Source organism: Haemorhous mexicanus, chromosome 4 (assembly GCF_027477595.1).
Source record: "Haemorhous mexicanus isolate bHaeMex1 chromosome 4, bHaeMex1.pri, whole genome shotgun sequence".
Classification (NCBI taxonomy): domain Eukaryota; kingdom Metazoa; phylum Chordata; class Aves; order Passeriformes; family Fringillidae; genus Haemorhous; species Haemorhous mexicanus.
The window spans coordinates 53,434,217-53,456,123 of record NC_082344.1 but is presented as its reverse complement, the minus strand read 5'-3'; the positions used below and the strand labels follow the sequence as shown (position 1 = coordinate 53,456,123).

The 21,907-nt window shown below is 40.6% G+C and overlaps 1 protein-coding gene across 1 annotated transcript in view; it reads right to left on the bottom strand.

Moving 5' to 3' along the window:
* Positions 1–3,818: 3,818 nt before the first annotated feature.
* Positions 3,819–21,907, bottom strand: part of BEND4 (BEN domain containing 4) — a 31,523-nt gene continuing 13,434 nt past the window's right edge. The window contains exons 3-5 of the mRNA XM_059844915.1: positions 14,338–14,429; positions 10,779–11,019; positions 3,819–7,559 (exon numbers count right to left, since the gene is read on the bottom strand). Of these exons, the coding sequence (XP_059700898.1) occupies positions 7,342–7,559; positions 10,779–11,019; positions 14,338–14,429 (551 nt within the window). The 3' untranslated portion in view covers positions 3,819–7,341. The remainder of the gene's footprint in view (positions 7,560–10,778; positions 11,020–14,337; positions 14,430–21,907) is intronic.

Genomic DNA, 21,907 nt, shown 5'->3' with positions numbered 1-21,907 from the left:
CCTGGAATCTTCAAAATCCTTTCTTTATTTGCTGTCTGTGGCATTTATTGAAAGGCCATCCCAAAATAATTGTGTTAAATCGGGGGTAATGGGTTGAAGTGGGACCGTGCAGCCAGCTGGTTGAAGGTGATCTAAAAAGTCCTGTTCAAGAATGAGTTTTGTCTGTCTTTGCAAATATTTTATGAGGGACTTATTAAAAGATCATGAAAAGTAAACCTTCCTTTAGTGTGTGAATTAAACTTTTGAAAACCCTAGGAAAAGGGACATAGTTTCTGCTTTCACAGTTGTTGACAGCTCAGCTCCCAGTAAATTATGTGTATTGATTTAACCAAGATCTTCGTCATTTTATTTTTTTTTTTTTTAAATTTAGACTTCAGTTGTGATGCTGAATTGGGGCTTAGTAAGATCTTTTCTAGGTTCTCTTTCTGACACCTGAGGCGACTGAAATGTTATTCGCTGCTCTAGTGTAAACTGATAGTGTTTTAAAGAAGTTCCTTTTTTACCCCAAATACTGATTCAACAGCAGTTTACCATTAAATCAGGCTACTCTGGAGACACAAAGCATTAAGTTTAAGGGTTTAAATGTGGGGGTTTTATTTTTCTCCAAGGCAGTCATAAAGAAAATATATCTTGAATTTGATGCACATAAAAATACATTCAAATGTGAACCGCTGTCTCTGCATGTTGTAACTGTACGTAGGTGTCTTTGGCTGCAGATTTGTACTCACTGATGTTTCTCATGAAAGACAACTTTCTCAGCATCTCAGCAAAAATAAAAATTAAATACTCTGAAAGAAGATGCTAATGAATTTGGACAACTTGGAAACCTTGAGGCAAGAAGGACTTTCCGGTAAGGCCATGGTTTGAACCCATTCTGCTCCTTTCCCTTTATGCTTTGCACTGATTTAATTGGTTCTGACCTTTACTGTAGAATCTCAGTTTCCAGGTGGTTCAAAACAAGGGCTTTAGGTGTAGAAGACTAATTCCAAAATCTATGTTCTGGGTGCTCCATCTGATGAGTAGGTAATTGGACACTTCTGGATCCTTGAGGGAGATGTGCAGTGGTACTCTGGCTATCATTTGGTGGGTTTACAAATGTGCCAAGGTCAACTTTTTCCATGGAAATGTCTCAGCCTGGAACAGTCTTCCTGATACTGTAGGGGGGAAAGATACCCCAGGTGTTTCCTTGACATTCTGTTTGTCAAGAGACTGTGTTGGAACTTGCTGCTCTGCTTCTTTAGATTATCCTTTAGCAAATAACAATTCCCTCTTTCCATCAATAAGTAGTTCAGGTTTTGGCTCTTTGAGGTTCTCACATAATTTTGGAAGAAGAATTGCAGCTTTTCAACCACATTGCTACCAAGCATTTTTGAAAGGTTTAATTAGACTTTTTCTGCTCTACTATTGACCCTGTTCCTAAATGGGAACTAAATTTAATATTAACTTTTCTAATGTAAAATTACTTGGAGTCATTAGCAAAGCTGTTTCTTTCAATTTTCCTACAAAGACAACCTAGGTTGAGGCAATTACATCTGTCAGATGAGTGGGAAAGTTTAAAGCGTTTCTAAGGACAAAAGTGTTTTTTAGCTTTTTCCCAACATTGTTGGATAAGTTCATGTCAGATTTTTTTCTCTCAACTTAGCTAATTATTCTGCTGGTGTGGCCTTTTTTTTTTTTTTTACCTTAGTGTGATACATTTGCAGTAGAAGCTGCTTTTATGCTTCAGATGTTGAAGGGTCTGTGGAGGGGGTTTTTGCATTCACAGGGCAAGGTCATATACTGAGATCTGCCAAGTATTGCAAGGGGCTCCCTGGTGCAGCAGGGAAGGTTTATCCCTGGAGAGCTGCTTCTGTATGGACTCGCTAGGAAATAACGAAGACAGAGCCTTAAGGAGTGGTCAGGTCACATCAGTGGTGTTGGCTTGCTCTGCCAATAATGAAGGTTTATGTGATGATTTCCTGGAGCTGTATTCACACTCACCTTGCGCTGAAGCCCTGGGGTACTGTTTGTACTGATGAGCATAAGTAAGTCAGGTATGGGAAGATGAGTTCTTTTTGAGATATGGTGTTCTTTTTGGGATTAGGTGCATGTTTCCAAACAGAAGCTCACTGTGCAAGTCAGTATTGTATATTTGTCCATGCTGCCTGAGCTAGTGGCAGTCCACTGGCTTCAGTCAGTGCCTCAGCAGAGGGAAGGAGGCAGAGTAAACCCTGCCTAGCTGAACTCTTGAGGACAAGATTTTGCAATGTGAGTAATCTTATTAAAGTAACATCACAAACACTTTAATAATATGAGCTTGCACCTGAGCTTGTTCAAAGCAAATGAGGTAAAAACTAAATACCTTCATATGCATGAGGTTCAATGTCTGACTTGGACCTTTAAGTTGTCTTCAGGGACATCTCGTGCCTCAGGAGAGATAGAACTGCCAGCATGGGCAGGCTTCTGAGGGCACCAGCTCTGCTGCACAGCAGGAGCACAGTTTAGCCATTGCCTTACCAGTATGTTTAACAGGTATTTAGTGGAAGAGTGATAAAACGCAAAGTTATTGAATTACACTCCCCATCTGTGCTGCTTGTTCCACTGCAGTTACTTCCCAGGCCTGCTTCTTCCCCACCCCAGGTACCTCTTCTGCACCCCTTCTCTCTGCCTGCCTGGCCCCAGGCACTACCTCTCGTGCTTATCCCCTTCCATGCACCCTGCTGTCAGACCTAATCTCTCTTTTCAAGCTTCATAAACCCAATTGCTGCCTTTGGTCCCCTACTTAGGTGCTCTTCTTCCCTGCCAGCCTTCCCTGCTGGGTTCCTGCCAGTACTGCTCCTTCACCCTGTTTGGTTTGCACACAGCCCATCCCTGTTCCCTCCTGCCTCCAGATCTACCCTCAGATGTTTCCAGCCATGGTCCAAAAGTCTGGGAAGTCAAAGTTTTTTAGAGAGAAGCTAATTATAATTGTTTGCAGATGGATTAATACAGGTTTTTTACCTACATTTCTCAGAGTTACCTGAAATTATTTTGGTGGGGAGATGAGTAAATGGTTCTCACTAATTGTGATCTTCACAAAAAAAAAAAAAAAACAAAAAAAACACAACAACAAAACAAAAACAAAAACAAAAAAAAACACCAAAAAAACCCCAGTAGGCTGAGGCCCCTGACCTAGAAAATACTTGCCCAACGCCAGTTAATTTTGCAGCATTACAGGGACCCAGAAGCACTGTTTGATAATGGTACTATTTGGTACCATTATAAAATGTGTCTCATTCATACACATGGTATATATGTGTATATACCATATAGATGCATGTGAATGGAAATAACCATTTCAAGTGGCTGACACCAGCCTGTGGGCTGGCCCTGGCTTCACAGCCCAGCAGCAGAGGTTTGACATGGTGAATGTTTGTCACTGTAATTCCTCTACAAATTATCTGGAGCCAGGATTTTCTAAAGCTTTTAAGAGAACAAGATACATTCAGCCATCACTGGATTCTGAATTAAAATGGGATTTAAACGTCACTGCTTGAAAATCCAGGTTTTAGGATTGCAGATGGGTACTTTCTTTTAATAGTCTTTCTATTTAACCAGCACATAAATCTGTGTGGCTGTACATTGAGTTGAAAATGACTTATGTTATATTCATACTTGAATTCTTCATAATCTTTTCCTGTGCCTTCTGGTGCTTCATACCAAACAAGCATTTCATGCAAAAGAAAATGCTCTAGCCCTTTATATAAATCTAAAACTTTCAATATATATTTATAGTGAGACCCAGGTATCATGGCTGTCACACTGATACAAGATTGCCTCTAGAGAAAGGAAGAGACAGATTAACCAGAGACTAACTTTTATTGTGCATTTTTTTATGCAACAGAACAAATGGAACTGGAGGTATGTAGTAATAAAACCAATATTCAAATTAGAATTAACACCTGAAATAGTAAACTGTAGGTAACAAATGTCTTTATAATTAAAAATATTGACTGTTTAAAAAATTCTCTAAGATTTTATATTCTTTAAAAGAAATGTGTGTTGCCACATAGAAAACAATTCACACATCCTATAGAAATCATCACAAAAACCTTACTAGTCTATATTACACTATGCACTTTTCTTTTGTACAATATCTGATAAAGGTCTATCCCTAGCCTGTACTTACTCTACACAGTACAATCATCATAAGAAAGTATTCATAGAATTAACTACACCATAACAATAAAAATATCAGGATTAATGTTTTTTTTTAATCACAGTTTCTCCACAAATATTTGTCATAGAAAATATAGCGAAGGCATGTTGGCACAGATGGGCGTGCGGTGCTGCTACACAAAGTTTGAGAGAAGGCAGATACATAAATGACAGTAAGATTAAAGCCCATGGAAGGATAAGACAAGAATCTCTGTCCTCCTGGGACTTCCTGGAGTGACATGATAGATAGCAGTTTCCTTCTGTTGCTGGGAAGGGATGTGCTGGCTTATAAAGCACACTGCCTAAATATGGATATCTCCCTCTGCAAGGGCTTGTGTGCTATCTATTATTTCAGGTCCCATATCTAACATATTGCAGATATTTAGATGCTCCAATGTGTATGAATTTGTGACACCTAATGAACAAATTAACTGGAATAAGTTGTTGTGCAAAGTTTGGGATTTTAAAAATGAAATGTGTGGGTCAAGTGGCCACGATGGCAATTGAAAACAGATAACTGACAAAAGTTTTTATACTCCGTTATTTTAAAACAAAACATGAACAAAAACATGAGCTGGTGTCTGTTAATGCCTGTCTGTGACCATGATTCATGTCACTGGCCAGTGCACATAAGCAATTGAGGCCAAGATTTAGTTCATAAAGAAAGGTCCAAACCTGCAAAGCCATTTCTACAGCCAAAGTGGCTTTCAGGATGAAATTATACTTTTGGTTATTTTGCACAATGAGAGTAGAGGATTGTGAGTGGCTCCAGGATGCTGGCTATGCTTTTCACACTAAAAATAAAGCTAGGCTTACTAGTTATTTCAGCAAATCTTTCAGTTATCAAGTGAGAGGTCTGTCCAGTCCAGTAATTCTGTTCTGCGACTGTTAAAAAGTGTTTATATCTTAAACATCATACAATTAAGCATCTGAAAGGAAACCATCACAATGTTTACAAAAATACAGCATGATACATATCGCTGTGGACAAATTTACAGTATAATGTTGACTCACACATTCTGACATGTTTTACCAAATAGTTTTGGCATGTGTCACCACATTAAACATAGACCAGCAAGACTTACACCATCTGAGCAATGTAACATCTTCTATTATAGTTCTTTTTAAAAAAGTGTAAGTTCAACACCGAAAAGCTACTATTATAGGATATCTGTACTGTGACATTTCTATACACTGAATTTCTCCTCCAGAGGCCACCACGTGGTGTGACCGCTCCAAGAAAGTCACCTCCTGCCTGTAATGAAGGAATGCTGTACTAAACCCCTTGGTCTACTGAGGTCCTGTGTGGCTAAACTTCTAGTTGACTATAAGAAAATAAATTAATTATTTTGGGGCCAGTGAGTACCTTTCAACCCCCTTTCAAAAAAATCACCAAAATTAAAGTGAACCGAGAGGTATTGGACATTTGAGGGCCTAAAGCACACAGGGACTGAGCAAGGTCCTCTCGATGGCAGTGCATGGTGAGCCCGTGTCCCGTGATGCCCCATGGGCCAGGAGAGACCTGTCACAGCCATGGGCAGAGGGGGCAGAGGGCAGGAAGGGGCTCCTGTGTGGGTGAGCTGAACTTGGAGAGATCGCCCCCAGCCCTGCAGCCAGGCTGGGTCTCCAGGAGCACTGCACCCCAGAGAGCCCTTCCTGGTCTCTGAGGAAGGGACCAGGCCTCCTGCCTTGCCTGGTGCACGGGGAGAAGGTGGGGAAGGGGAGGAGAAGGGCAAAGGGAGCCATCAGTAGCTATGCTCGTGGCTTGCCCAAGGCGGTGAGGAAAGCTGGGGGTGTATGAGAGACGCGTTCAGGAGAGCCAACGCTGATGAGGTAGCACTAAGGATGGCCAAAAGTGAAGTGAGCTTTCTTCCCAAAAAACAGCTCCCTGTACCTGCCAGTGGGGAAATGTTGCCTCAGGAAGTGCTGGTCCAGGCTGTGGAGGATGCCAACACTGGCCTGAGTGAGCACACAAAGGTAAGGAGATGGAAACACCCTGCCAGGGTGGAAAGGAAAGGGCATCATTTCTTTGGCATTGCATGTTTCTGGTGTGGATCAATTTAGAAGGACAATGGACTCCTAAACATTTAAAATTAAACTTTTTTTGTGGATTGACTTTTGTTTTTAAAGCTAGTACCTGCTTCCAATGTTGTGCACCATCGCGAATTCTGCTCCAACAGCTCTTTTCTTACAGCTCTCAGACTGGATCTCATGTCTACCTACTACAGAACACTAAACCAGATTCTTCTAGCCCAACCCCTCCCTGAATGCAACATTGAGCAAAACCAGCACATCGCCTCACCTCTTTCAAGGAACGGATATAAAGCACAAATTAAAGTGAAAACAAGAAAAGGCAAGTTAAAGCCTCTAAAGCTACATAATATGGCTGCAGAATAGGAACAGACAGAGGAAAATCTGTCTTCTGAAATGGCAATTTGTTTTTACCAATCTTGTTTTAATGAAAACTGTCACGATCAACTCTAATCCTCTAGAAATCTAGATAAATATACTGTCTATCTGATATACAACGCAATTTTTATCTGTTAGAAATGCCTGTTATTGTTCTGGGTCTTTGAAGGATTCTGCTGTTGATGAGTGCTGCTGTTTTACTCAGGAAGCTTAATTTCCTGACAGAGTTGGCTAAGAAAGTCCCTGGATTTTCTGTCTTGTGTGGTACTTTAAGGTAGCATTCATAGTTATGTTCTTTTCTGTTAGCAAGTGGGAAACCACTCTGTTTTTTTTTGTTTTAAGTGCGCAGACTCGTAAAAATCTTCTAGTCAGGGAAAGCAAATAGCACTCAGCTGTTCTGAGTCTGGGCCTGGGATTGTTATCAACTGGCTGAAGAGACAGTAGCTGCTGTTTCTTTTGACACTTCTATAGTTTTTAAATGACCTTTCCTCTACAACTGGATGAAATGGACTGCACGTTCCCTTTGAGTGAGCTATGAAGGAAATAATAGGCACTGAGAAGTCCCATAAAGCAGGTCTTGAAACGGATTTCTTTCTGTTAACTGGGCTATGGTAGGATGGAGAAGCTGAAACGTATGCGGTATGTGTTCAAACATGCTTTGGACTCCTAACTGACAGCAGGGTTCAGTATGTTTAACAAACAGTCTCTCCTAAATTAGGTGGTTGCTACTGTAGTGCGGTGCGGTTCTCAGTGCCATCAATCTCCGGATCCATCCTGCATACCTCTGTTGAAGACTTCATCCTGCGAGCCTGGGTGCTCAGTCCCCTCGTAGTAGGAGGTGCCGTTGTGCAGGAAAGTCCCCACGGCGCGGCCCTGGCGCGCGTGTCCCACGGCGTCGCTGAACACCTTGTTAATCTGCTCCTCAGAGGGCATCCACCAGTCCGGGTTGGAGGTACAGTGCATCCTAATGAACTCTGCAGGAAAACAGGCAGGCATTAAAAGCAACTTGTCTTTGCAGCAACTGGTACTGCTCAGGTGTCAAAAGCTCATGGGAAATAAGAAAGGAGGTATTGCTGCTCTGCTGAAGCAGAAGTAAAGCCTTATGGGGGATGCCATGATAATGCCACTTGGACCTATTTTATTTCTGCATAAGTGTGCTTCTCCACATGCAGTGTATGTTGTTACACCTGAGCTACCTAGGTGACTCGTGGGACCTGGATATAAAATCCTTTCTTGTGGAAATATAAAGAACTAATTCGAAGTGAAGGCTGTGATTCAGCATGTGCAATATGTGTGGAAGATAACACAAGCCAGGACATATTTCATTAGAAACCTGTTGGCATCTATACCTCAAGGTGATTGCTGTTGGATCTTTCTGACCTCCCTCTGCTGGCTCCTTCAGCACCTGCAACCTGCAAGAGCCCCCAGCCTGCTGGAAAATGTCACTGTCATTATTTCAGTTTGGTGCTCTGTCTGTTTGGGAGATCTTTCTTCTAAGTTCGGCTGTTCTCATCTCCCTGTATTTTACACCTGTTTTTTCAGAGACTAATTTGGCCTTAGAAATAGCTAAATGAGATCAGAGAGCTGATTTGGGGAGCCTTGCAATAGTTTTCAATGCAGGAGAAAATGAATTGTACTGCATGCATTTTAGCTATTTAAATAGCTGCTGCTGCCACATACAGCTATTTGTATGTGATGATTACATTTTTTATAATTTATTTTTCAGATTCTTTGACGTGCTATATGCTAGACTTGCAGAAGGTGCCCTGCCAAGTCTGGATTTGTAACTGCTAGACATAGCTCAAATAGGTGTATTTGGACTTTGAAACATCCAAATATGATTTTAAATGTGCGGGCATCTTATTAGAGATACTGGATACACCTGGATACACTGTACCTCAGAGAAATGGAGCTGCTTATTTATTCTGTAACATTAGTTATTCCCTCATGCAGCATTGTGTGTCCCAGGATATTTTTAAATTCTATTTTCTACTGTTGACAAGCCAAGAGCACAATAAGTGGTGTAAGGTAACTTCATTACTGTCACCACATCTCCAGACAGGGAATGCTGTGCTTTTACATGAGTTCCCGTGCCTGCAAGGTATCTCATCTGTTGGACAATTAGGATGTGATTTTTGCATAGCTCCTCCAGCAGTGTGTCTGCAAAAGTGATAGCAATCTCTGTTTTAAATTCATTTCCCTGGAAATCCACACAGGCAACAGTAATTCCAACCTAGTTATGTTCACATGTGCCCCCACACTCATCTTTTTCTCAGAGAAATGGTTACCATGTAAAGTAATGCTATAATTTAAGCATGCCAGGATGTTTTAAAACTGGTTCCAGACACCAGTCAGTTGTAGGAATATATTAAAAATGTTTATATATATTTAAACTCTGAGTGCAGACAGAGAACCAATTTGCAATCTCTGCTATGGTGGAAAGGCATAATTAGCTGGGTTGAGAATTAGTCAGACACTTGTTACCTTGGCTTGTAAATGAGTAGGAGCTAGTGGCCAACTCTCAGCACTGGAGAAAGTTGTCATGTTCCCACCTACACACATAGGCCCAAGGGGAGAGCTGTCTACTCTGCTTTCTTAGCTGGTCATTACATACTGCTTGTTTTGGCTTCCTCTTCAAGCTTCTGATAATTAAAGAAATTACCCTTTCTCTTTCTCCCAAGGAGTGCTCCCCATGTTCTGTGTGTCCAGGACCTCAAAAGGAGAGTGGCCACAAGCAAAATTCCATGTACAGGTGCATTTACTATTAGTCCTGGGAGGCAGGTGAGGGAAAGGGGAAGAAAAGGGTATCAGCACTGTGCTTGTGCATAAATTATTAGATGATACTTAAAGCAACCTAGTAAATGCTAAAGTACTTGTTTCCAGCCTGCATTTTCCAGAAGAACTTCTGGGCCCCTGCTCTCTCTAGACCTCTGCAGCATGGTGTATATGATGGATTTGCCCTCCAATTTAGCTCTGGTAGAGTTCTGGTAGAGACTCATACAGCAGCTTAAAAGATTACTGTGCAGTACAAAAAGTGCTTGTTTGCCTAATTTGTCTGCATGTTAAATCTGAGTTCATTACCTGGTTACATCAATATTGTACCCTAACCTCAAGCCTTATCTACTTAGCCTTGTTGGGTTCTTCTACCCTACATGGGAAGAGTCCCATATATGTGATGTGTATAACCATTTTGGACTCCAGCTGAATGAGTGAAGATATTTTTATCACTGACTGACCACAATATAGCTTTTTACATTGCATTGATTAGTAAAACATTCTTGAGGTTAGTTCAACCAAAATTCCATGTATATGCTCAAAAAATGCTATAAAGCTTACTATGAGTTAAAGAAATAATAAGCATATGCATTTACACAATGCAGGTGTCAAAACTAAAAATGTATTTTTACTTTGGCTTTAAAAATTCCCATTTTGTATGTTTTATTATAAAGCTTGCTACCAGCCTTTTCAAACAGTTTTGGGAAACCAAAATACACAACATTCTTTTCAATCTGTATGGTTTCTGTGCAATGTCCTCACTCTCTAACATTGTGAAATGCTTGCAAAACTCCCCTCCCTTTTCAGGCTAAACATGGGGGAAAGTTGTTCCCTAACATTTTCAGGTGATGTTGCATCAGTATGTCAAGAAATAATTTAAATTCTGGAAAAAATGCTTATGTATACTTTGTAATTAACCTGAAGATATTCTTGACCCTAGAAGATATTTTCAAACCTACTCTGAAACTCAGCTTCTAACCCCAATGATGCACTGTGTTCTTGTGCATCATATCATTATTAGAAATTAGACTGTAACTATTCCTTTGGTTAGTTTCGCTGTGTATTGCTGTTAACAGATTATCTGAGCTTATTAAAAAATAGTGTAATCAGGAATGTCTGGTTTTGCTTCATTGCTTTTTAAAGTGCATTAGTGTCATGTGCCCTTGCATTTGGGTCCTCTCTTAAATAACAGGCCTCGTTCTTTCCCATCAAAAACACCCAAAACACATATATCATACATACATACACACCTGTATGTATGTATGAAAAGAAAGTGGAGGGTTTCTGGGTGCTTGTCACCTGCCTGTGAAACCCCTGCTAGTTCTGCAACTGTCAGCCAAAAATGCTTCTACTGAGCCAGAGCCAATGTGGTGAAATGAGATCACATATGGTGGACACTGAGCGAAAGGATGCAGTACCTCTGAGACATGTTACTTTAACTGGATCCAGAGGACGTCTTTCAGGACCTGTCTCTCCTGACTGCACTGACCTTTTCCTTTTCCCAAGGCCGCATGAGTACTTAAGCTCATCGGTTGTGAAAACAAATCTGATGAGATAGCGGAGGAGCCGTCGTCCGTCTTTCTTGGAAGAATTTACAGCCTCATCCCACTGTTTACTAGTGATGTAGACAGGGTAGTTGGTCAGCAACTGCTTACTCCCCTGAAAAAGTGAAATATTTCCGTTGCTTATTTTACAAGGCAAATAAGTTGCAATAAAAGATACGTTTTTAACTATCCACGATACTGACAGTGAATCACAACCCAAAGTGAACACTTAATTACTCTTACAAAGAATGAGTACTTCTAAAATTACATTTCCCTTTTCTAGAACTCAGATTGCGTGAGGTACAACGAACACATTTTGAGAGGTGTAGCTATTGATAATTTCCACTTTCACAAGCAGGTTAAAAAAAGTTAAGAACCAGCAACTGGGCATAGTATTTAAGTGCAATGTTTCTTCTTAATATGGTAAAATGCATAAAAAAGGTCTTTGAAGAGCCTGATCAAATGGATCACTTCATCACAGCTGATAGTTTCCTTCAGAGGCGACTCTTTTGGTCTATTTTTATAATAAATTTATTACTTCTGTAGAACACACCTGAAACTTGACAGCAATTATGTTACTGTGAAAAATGTAAAGAAAATAAGTAAAGCAACTATGAAAACTAAAAGCTTCATTATTATTAATGAATGCTGTATTAACTCAAATTATAGCTTTAAAGAAATGCCACTGTGTCAGCTGGAAAGAAATTTTGCTTTTAACCCTCATAATTTGTGTGCTTCGATATTCCAACATTAAATGAATGCTGTGGGACTAATTATGGGGATTCCTGTAATCCACACGCATTTATAAGCCCTCTTAAGTCAATTGTACCTAAATTGTATTTAATTCTTGTTGCCCATAAAACACTATAGTTCAGGATTACCCAATTAATGTAAGATGGTACTGTTAATATACTTGAAATAATTGAAGTACACAATAAAAGCCCAAACCACACCCTCCTAGAGACTCATTCACTTTTACAGCTGCACCTCTTTATCTAAACACATAAATCTGGTAGCCCAATTAGTGAACTCTTTGTGTTGCCCTCAGGTTTGACAGGAGCTTGCAGTGAGCTAGAGAAACCCAGGTCTGATGCTCAGTGAGGTGCTCAGCCACATGCCACACTTGTGGGCAAGTGCTGCAGAGTTCTCACTTCCAGGCCTTTGATATCTGAAAACTATTTTAAGGACTAGCCTTGCCTTTTTTCACATATTTAGTATAGCATCCCGGGAGACAGCTTGAGAGCATCTTTGAAGGTTTTCCTTAGGTATTTGTTTTTAATTTTTTTGCGAGTTTGATAAATATATGGAAGATTGAATTTAGTGAAGACTGTGCTGAGATTATCATTAGATAATCCCTATGATCTAGAGTTACACCACATCCCAGTGGGGTTAGCATCACTGGGGGCTCAGTCTGTGTGGCTGTCTGCTACTTGTTTGCCTTGCTATAAGCTGCTGGCAAAGACAGCTACAGACAAACCCAAATGCTGCAAAGGAAGCCAAAATGTAAGGGAAGAGTTGGGCTTTGTCTGTCTGAAGGGCCACTCCTCCCCAAACACCTCAACACTTCATCACTCCCCTGCAGCTGAAAATTCAAGCTCTCACCCCTAAGAGAAAAACCCTTCCCCTATAGTCTAGCCTGTTAAATTTGGGGCTTTCTCTTTGCACTTCATTTTCTCCTCACGTCACTGCAAACAGGTCAGAGTCAATTCCTGCCCCTCCATTCATGACACAGGCAGCTGCTTTAGTTTTTGCCCAGTACATGATCCCCTGGGAAGCCAGTAAAATGTCTGAAGAGCTCTGCCATGGAAGAACATTACAATCCGTCCAGTCCAGCTCCTTGTCCTCTTCCAACACAGTGAAGGGGCTGGGGAAGGAAGAAGAGCAGAGGAGCAGCATGGAAAGCTCTTTGGAGGTAATATACTCTTGTGCTGAAGTAATTGTGACCACTCTGTCCCAGGGGGAGCTGGCACGAGTACTCCCTTGGCTTGTTCCACTACATCAACACAAAGGACCGTGTGATCCTCACACTGGTACTTGTTTTTTTTTTTTTTTTTTTTTTTTTCAGCAGCTAGCTTCACATCCCTTAAGTGATTTTCCTACCTTTGATTTCTGAAACCTATTTTTTTCCTATTAAAAAAACCCTTTAGTGAAGCAATGACCATTCTTACTGATACCACTGCAAAGTATAAGCTGCAGGTGACTGCAGGTACTGCCTTGCTTTTAAGCCCTGCCATGCCTGGCTTATGCAATGCAAGCCCATAATGGCACAGGGCTGGGCTCCAGGCTTGCTCATGTGCATTAAGGACAGATGCTCATGTTGGCTTTGCAAAGCAGTGAGCTATCCTAGAAGCAATTCTGTGTTTATATATATATAGCACTGATGGAAATAGGGTGCAGAAAGGCCCAACATCGAGATTTCAGGAGAGCTCAGGTTGCTATTAACTGAGTGAGGAGAGGGTGATAAATTGTGCGTAACTCCTCAGCCTCAATTTTATAACACTTCTCTCTTGTTCCCCCTGAAATGTTGGATATTTTTCCTCATTCTTCTCCAAGGCATGATGTAGTGTTATGCTACTCTGTTAAACAATTACTGGATTCCTGCTACAGATACACTTTCAGAGAGTAAAGCACTTCTGGGCAAAACATTATTGGTAAATATATGATGTGGTTTGGTGTGTCCAGCAGTCATTAAACTAAAACAAACATAAAACCTCCCAGAAATGAAATAAGCAGACTCTGAAGGAAGAACCAAAAATACAAATGCATCTCTACTTATATTTGTACATGATAAAATTTATGAATAAAAGATTAATATCTGTGTGTTTAATTGAATAAAAAATTCTGACACACTGTGACAAGCTATTCCTTGTGAGACATTACAAAACAGCCTCAGTTTTTACAGTACTTGAAAATTTTAGTTAAGCAAAAGAGCATGAAAAAAAGGAAAATCAATCCTTGGAATATACTTGAATGATAACAGCTAGTGATAAATAGAAATATATATATATATATATATATATATATCAATTTGCACAGGATAAAACTGAATGGAGGAACAGAAAAAAAGTGATAGACACCCTGAACTGCTGCATGCCACATGCAGCCACTCTCAGTCACGTAGCTACAGCTGTCGCCAGGTAGCCCTAGCCCAAATTCTACCCACAAATATGGTGTTTCTGAAGAAAGAGGAGAGAAAAACTACCCAAAGCAAGGCAAGCACACCTGGTGCTGATGGATGGAGTTAGGTGCAGCTCAGTAAAATAATTCTAGATTATACTAATGATGTGTTTCCTCCATTTAGGGGATTACTGTACTTAAGAATGACAGTTTTTAACCTGTTTTTGCTACTAAAGGCCCACTGATTTATTTGCCTACATGTTTGTAATGAATTATCCAGCATAAAGAGATGTAGCTTGTTTTCACTGTACACTACCTCAGTTGGGTGGTCTGTTGGCTGTGGTACCATGAGCTGGTTGTGATGCTGAAGTACAGTCTTCAAATAATCTAAAACCGTCTGGCAGGGCACTGCATGAAGCAAATTGCAATTACTGTACATTAGTTATAAAGCACACAATAGAACAACAACATTAAATCAAGCAGTGTTCCTTAGTATCTCTGTCTGTAAGATTTATTTCAAATAGGAAATGCTTCTCATTTTGATTTGTGAAGATATTTCATTTAATAGATGTACAGGTATTGTATTGCCTATACTGAGATCTCTGAAATTACTTTTATTTTTCTGTCCACTAGTTTTCAAAGGGTTTTTTTCCCGAGTTTGAAATTCTAATTACTCCAAATACAAATTAGGCCAGCAGTAATGATAGTAAGAAAAAAAATATTTGTAAATACTGTAAAAATCCCAAACCACACAAAGGAGGAAACATTTATTGGACCTAAATAATGCATTGATTAACACATAAATATGCTTAAATGTTTTTGAAGCTACAGTCTGATACTAAAGAGATTCAATGACTCGTACACTCCAATTTCTACTGACTCCCTCCTCCCAAATTTATTATAAAACTAGGTGTTAGGCAAATTGCTTTATTTCTCTTTGCCCTCATCCTCCCCCCTTTCCATTCCCATCACTCTTATCCATTTCAGTAGTGGTACCAACAACCTATTCCCTTCTGTTGAGGTGATAGGTTAATTAGGGATGATTCAATTATGGGTCTCTCTTAAGCAGATGCTGCCACATCCCTGATTAACTCTGGAGTATTTTTGAAATACAGCTCTTTTCTCCTGAGCCTGAAACACCATAGGAGAATTAAACAGATATTAATCCAACATTACAACTGACTTGTGCAAGACTAAATAAGCAGAGTTTTTAAGGTACCTTATGACTTTCACATTTTGAATGGCTTGTTTTTGTAAAGTATTCAGACTTAATCATAGCTTCAGCTCAAAACCCAGAAGAAATATTTACATTCTTTTTTTTATTATTATTCTTACTATTTCTTGGCATTTTATTATTTCTTTTCTGAAAAAAAATGCGGTGTTTTGGGCTTTATCTTAAGCTGGCAATCTGGAAGCAAGCGCTGAAATATCTGAGAATGTCTGAAGGTAGGATTTATGGGTATTTTGCCCTCTTTCCTTGGCATTCACACCACACAGCTCACTCTGCCCCTGTCTAGGTAGACAGAGTGCAGAACAAAATTACTCTGTGCAAAACAGACCCTTTACTGTGGGATAAGAGGAGTCTGTATACAGAAGTCATGCAAAGTGCCTGATATGATGAATAAATTTCTGTGTTATTGCACCCTGCGTTGACTTCTCTGTAAAGACAACCCATCAGTGTATTTACTCCTGCTTCTGTTTTTTCACACAGTAAGTAATCTCACTGCAGGCTATCCAAGGATGTGTTTACCTATGTTCTTCTAAGGGGATGGGGGTCAATTGAGAAGACAACAGGAAATTACTTAGCCTGTTGTGTCCCCAGCAGATGAAGTGCAGCTCTACTTGAACTCTATGCTGCTGATAAAATGCCTTCTCATTACCACTGAGAAACACTAAAGTACTAAAAGCTGGCTGAAGCTTATAAAAACTATCCTCATAAAAGCAGCAGCAGCAATGTTTTGAGCACAATATTGTTTGATTTTTTTAATCACTGTAGTGACTGGAGGATGCTGATCACTTCTGACTTTAGAGCCATGACACAGCACAGTTTGCTGTTGGTACAAACAACCTCAGCCTTTCAAACACCAAGTGCTACTTGCAAATCCAGACTTCTTGGGCTGCAATATTAAGTGAAGCCTAGAAGAAACCACAAAGAGGGCAGCACGAAGTGAAGAGTCAAAGCTTTGGTTTTGCTGCTGTGTCCCTCTTATGGCTCTGCAAATATTCTCTTTGCTGAGAACTTTCTCCTCCAAACCCTGCAAGAAATGTAACTTTGTAAGAGCCTGGGGGTCCCAGCTGGGAAGATGAATAATCATTTAACTCTGCTAGTTTATTTATTCTGTTTATCTTTGATGGGGTCTCTAAGGGTTAACAAGATCACAGTCCCATGGACTGAGACTCTGCATGATTATGCAGGTATCCACGATCAGGACATCACCAACAAGGATTTTTCTTCCTGTAAGTAGTGGGAGAGATACCAACATTGACATAACATTTGTTATGATTTAGTAGAAAGCCTGTGGGGAGGCAGTAATTTTCCTGCCCATCGGGGAAGAAGTTTCCACAGCCTTAACTTTCTGAAAGTGCCAGCATCTCAGAATGGACCCTGGAGATGGCAAAGTAGCCTGGCCTGCAGAGAATGAAAGGGCAAGGTCTTTGCAGGAGCTAAAGGGCAAGGAGGAACGGAGCTTACAGGGAACCTGGTGTGCCAGGGAAGGCTGGTCTGGTGAAGATGTTAACCAGGACACGTGCAGGAGGTGGCAGGTGTTTGCTGCCATTGATCCAAGTTAAAGATGTTGTTGTTATTCTAGGTATCTGTACGTTGTAACAAGTGCTTATTCAGCACAGCTTGCCACAGCTTTCTCTGCAGAGAATCCTAATTTCTAATGAACAGTTGAACAGTGACTGTGATGGTCATGCACTGTGCCAATGACAAAATCCAGGCTATGATCCCTCAGCCAGAGCTGCCACACAGCACAGCGACTCCCTGGACTAAATCCTCCTTGCAACAGACAGCATCAGTGGGCAAAACACCATAGAACTCAAGGAGTCATCTCCTAGTGATGCAGTTTCTACCCACAGGAACATAAACCTTATTTCAAGTCTGCATTTCGTTTTCCTTCAAACTAGGGTTTACAAAATTTTTTTGAAAAGAAATGGAAAATGCCTGTTACTTGTTACATACTTAGTGGTAAAGTAATTTCTCCATTTTTTCTTTGCTAAGCCCAACACTGACCTCCCAGAGGTGCTGGGCTCCTGCTAAAGCAGAGTCCTTACACCTCCTTACATGTTTGTACAGCTGATGGCTGTGGGTCTTTTGGCCAAGCTGTGCATCAATATCCAGGCAGAAAGTCACCATGACTTCCCAAAGCCCTTCTCAGTGCACTGAAGGCACTCAGTGCCTTTCTCAGTGCATTTCCCAGGGGGTGAAACCAAGCAGTGCCCCAGTACACAGAGACTGGCCAGGTCTGTCACCTCGCATCTTCCTCTCTCACAGCTACCTCTGCACCTCTTCCAAGCTATAAGCAATGTGTGCTCATGGATTAAAGTAATAAAAACATGGGCTGTGAACAGTTTCACAAGAAACATCCCTCCAGAAATTCAGCTGCATCATGGCAGTTTTCCCGAATTTCCCGAATACAAATACATTTGTATTTTTAAATCATGTTTTGTAATTTAATGTTATGTAATACCCTGAATATCTGCAATACTCATCAACCAAACTTTTCATCTCATCAAAACCATAATTTGGCAAGATGTAGCCTGGTGCTAATGCCATTATTCTGGTTTAGCACTCGATTAATTGAAGCTGGCATCAGCTGTGCAATTAGTTTGTCTGGGCTCCATATCGGGCCAACGAAATCACCATCATCCAGGACATCTCACGTCCTTTAAAAAAAAAAATCAGATACTATTTCCATCTTTCAGTCTTCTGAAGCATCCAAAATATTACAAAGCATAAAGAAAAATGATGGTCAGAATTGCCTTTTTCATGTTGGGTTTAGCTCCTGAAGTGAGTTGTCCAAACCTCATGGTTTTGAAAACATCTCACTTTGGTAGCAGCTGCCTTGTGCCTTTGGTAATAAGTTGATGTGCACTTAGGGATGAAAAGCTGGGGTGTGCAAGCAGCTACTGCTCTTCAGAGTCCCATGACTGGGAGGCAGCTGGGACAGGCAGCTGAGGCTGCTTACCATCATCATTATATTGGTGTGGCTGCATCACGCTACCCTTCACAAGTACCAGAACAGAAATATTCAATGAACACTTCCATATTATTGATAAATCTATTTCTGTCTGATAATGGTCCAACACTGTTGTTAGCATGTCATATTTTTCCTTTATTTTGCCAGTGAAAAGAAGTCTTCTCTAGACAATGCTCCACATTTAATTTTAATCATTCATTTCCCACTGACCCAACTGCTTTTTATGTATCACCATTAACTTCTCCTCAAATCTATTTGTTATGTTTCTAACTCTTCCTTTACTTTCCCTCTGAACTGGTTGGTTTTGTAACCAACATTATACCTTTCCTCCTAGATAGTCTTTTGGGGCCTTCAGTGACATGTTTTTAATGTTTCCCAGTTATCACCCACTCTAGTTTTTTTCTTTTTAAACCTCTGCCTCTGATATTTGTTTCCAAATTTCTATGAAGGGCCAAGAACATCCCTATTATTGGTCTGAGCTGGGGTTTTGCTCATTATAAATGTTACCGGGACACAACCACTTACACTGGTACCTGTCAAAATGAGAACTCTCATTTATCCTCCCAAAAATGCAGCCTCCAGTGTAAAACATTCCAGGGCTGTTTATATTGCCAAAGCACAGCACTGTGAAGAGATGCTTGCTGTAAATACAGCACATCTCCAAGGTAAATACAGTGTATCTCCAACCTCTTTTGCAGCATCAGACAGTCCCAGTGAGAAGGGATGGCTCACTCCCAGTTTGGCTGCGTGTGACTCTGCAGTGGCCTCAGCCCCATAATCAGACAGTAAGAAATCTGGTTATCCTGTAATTAATAAGATTTTGTGCTCTGTAGCTGACACTGGCTAGTATTCCCCTTGGTGCCCTGCAGAAGATGAATCCCTTAGCACTCCAGACCATTTACCCCAGACTCACCAGAGGGGAGGAGAATTGGGAAGGGTGTACATCTACACGCACCCTGCTCAGGCCAGCAGCTGTTAGCTAAGACTGGCTCAGCACTGCACTGTGTCCTCCTTCACTTGACCTTGAGCAATGCTTCTCTCTGAGTTCATTGCAGGGCATTTCTAAATTGATGCTCGACTGTCAAAAAGATGTAACAAATGATAGGGAACATGCTGACGAGCCACAGGGCTGTGTGAATTTCTTATAACATTAATGGAGATGCCTTTGCTGCCTGAGATTTGGACAAGTGTGCATGGCTTGGATTATTTTAGCTCATACGGTCATTTATTTCAATAGTCAGCTGAAAGCCAGCAAAAGCTGCATGGATGGTCCATGAAGACGAGTTTGTTTGGAGTGTGATGGGCTGGAAAAACAGCAAGGGGCAAGGAGAGATAGGGGAGGAACTGATCTCAGCGCTCAAGAGCCTGCAAATTTGAGTATTTGTGTCTGGATGGTAAAATAAACCAGCACCCATTTGTAGTGAAAGCATACAGCAGAAATCAAAAGAATTGACACAATGTGTAGGAGGGTGTTAAAGATCTCCTAAACTGACCTACATGCCAGCCGAAAACAGGGAAGGGAGAAAAATTCAAGCAAATATCCCATTACTTTAAAAATCCCTCCCAGCTGTGTTTTCCAGGCAAATAATTTAATTTCTATAAATCTGCATCTGAAAAGCCATTGTGCTTTTAATTTTCTTTTGCAATAGATTTCTTCCAGAAAAAAGAAAGTTCCCCTCCCATTTGCCCCTGAGGTATACACCTCTGCATAAACAACAGATTAAAAGAGATAAAACAAGGCAGCTGTGCATCTCATTTAAGTGATGCTGCCACATGCTCCTGTGGCTTTTATTTTTGTCTGTGCTCTCTCACTTTCCATCTACTCATTAGAAGGAGCCTCTACTTGTGATCCTGTTCAGCAGTGAAGTCTTCCCTTTGGAAGGGACATCCTCTGCAAACCCCTCTACTACACATTTCTACTGCTGGTAACTAATAGGGAAACCAGGAAGTCCCCTGTGAGAAGGGACAGCAGTCAGTGTCACTAAAAACCAAATGTTTACTTGCAAAGGCCAAACCAAAGTTGAGACCTGGGAGCTCATCCTTGACAAACTGAAATGCAGCTCCTCACAAAACTCTCACCAGCTCCAGTTTCCCAAGCTGGCTGAGAAACTGATCTCCCAAATTCTTGTGGGTTTGTACCCAGAAACACAGAGAAAAGAGATAAAGCAAGCCCAGGTCTGCTGCAATTACATGTTTCAGTAAGTTTTTGTAGGCAGCTTGCTTTAGCAAAGTAAGCTGTTACCCCCAGCAGCAAACAAAGCCGTGCTACAAATTCAAAGGGGTTCTTGTGCCAAGCACTGGGTGACCGTGCTCGAGGCTCTCTCTTCTCACAGTAACTTCACACTTTGAAGCTGAAGAGCAGAACGAGGCCACAGATCAGACCAAAATATCCAGAGCATCAAGGGAAACCAAAGAAGTGGTTAAATGTGAACATCAAGAAAAAGGACAAAAAAAAAAGGACATGAAAAAGTGTTCATCATAACCCTTGATGGCTGCTTTATCTATACTGTGGCTGTGGTAGGCTCTTTGGAAACATGAGGCTCTGAAAGTATAAAGGAGACAGGATTTGTAGGGAAAAGTAATATCTTTTATTATATCATCCAATTGTCAGGAAGAAGAGTCAAGCCTTGGGCATACAAAACCTCCTGGAAAACTTGTCTGACTTTTCAATTACATTGGTATTACCTTTACCCGCAAATCCCACTTTGCTTTGGCCACTTCCAGCCACCATGAATGCAGCCTCTATAGGTGACCAAGACTCAACATTTGAGGGGGCTTCCCTTCCCCATCCCTCTGCTATTTGCTGGAGTATTTTTTATTGCTGGGCTAACAAAGTAAGAATAATCATTGTATTTGTCACACACTGCTTCATATACTTACTAAATCATACCTTTTCACTACTTTCAGACTGGTTTATCCAAAACCACGCGGCAATGCCGGGAACACCAGGAGACAAAGCCTAACTCATGATTATAGACACTTGCTTTAATCACCTGGAAATATTTTCTCTCTTTCAGATAAAAAAGTGTGAGAAAATCATGCTGATAAATAATGAAGAACTGTTTAATATCCTCATGGTTAACATCCATGTCTTGTATGCAGCTCCACAAATATGTCTTTAGATTCACTCCTGAGAAAGTATCACAGCCACAGTAACTTCTATACAGAGGAAAGAAATTAGGAGACACTTTTCTTCTCATGTGGATGGATTACCTTGTTTTGTTTTTAATGATCTCAAAACTTTAAAGAGTCAATGATGAGTTTGCCAAACTCCTTCCAAGAACTACCTAAATTTCAATTGTTTTTCACAAGAAAACACACTGAATGAAAATGCTTCTCTTCTGTTCAGTTGAATTGAAAACTAAAAATGCTTGGTTAATATTTTGCCCTAAAAAAAATAAATATTGGGAAAACTGGACAAGTTGAAAGAGGTTGCACTGCTTTAAACCCCAAGCACTGAAATACAAATTTTTCTTCATTTATTCTACAGCTGGAACAATTCAGTTTTCACACAAGTTTAAGAATTGTTTCAGTCAAATCAAATGGGGGTTTTTTGAGAAAAAAAAAAATCTACCAATCCTGCAACCAAAATATATGGGACATTTTATCCATGTAATCTTTTCTCTCCAGTGGTGATCTGCCAAGGAGTGATGCTAGGCTACAGGCAAAAAGATCCTACAGAAC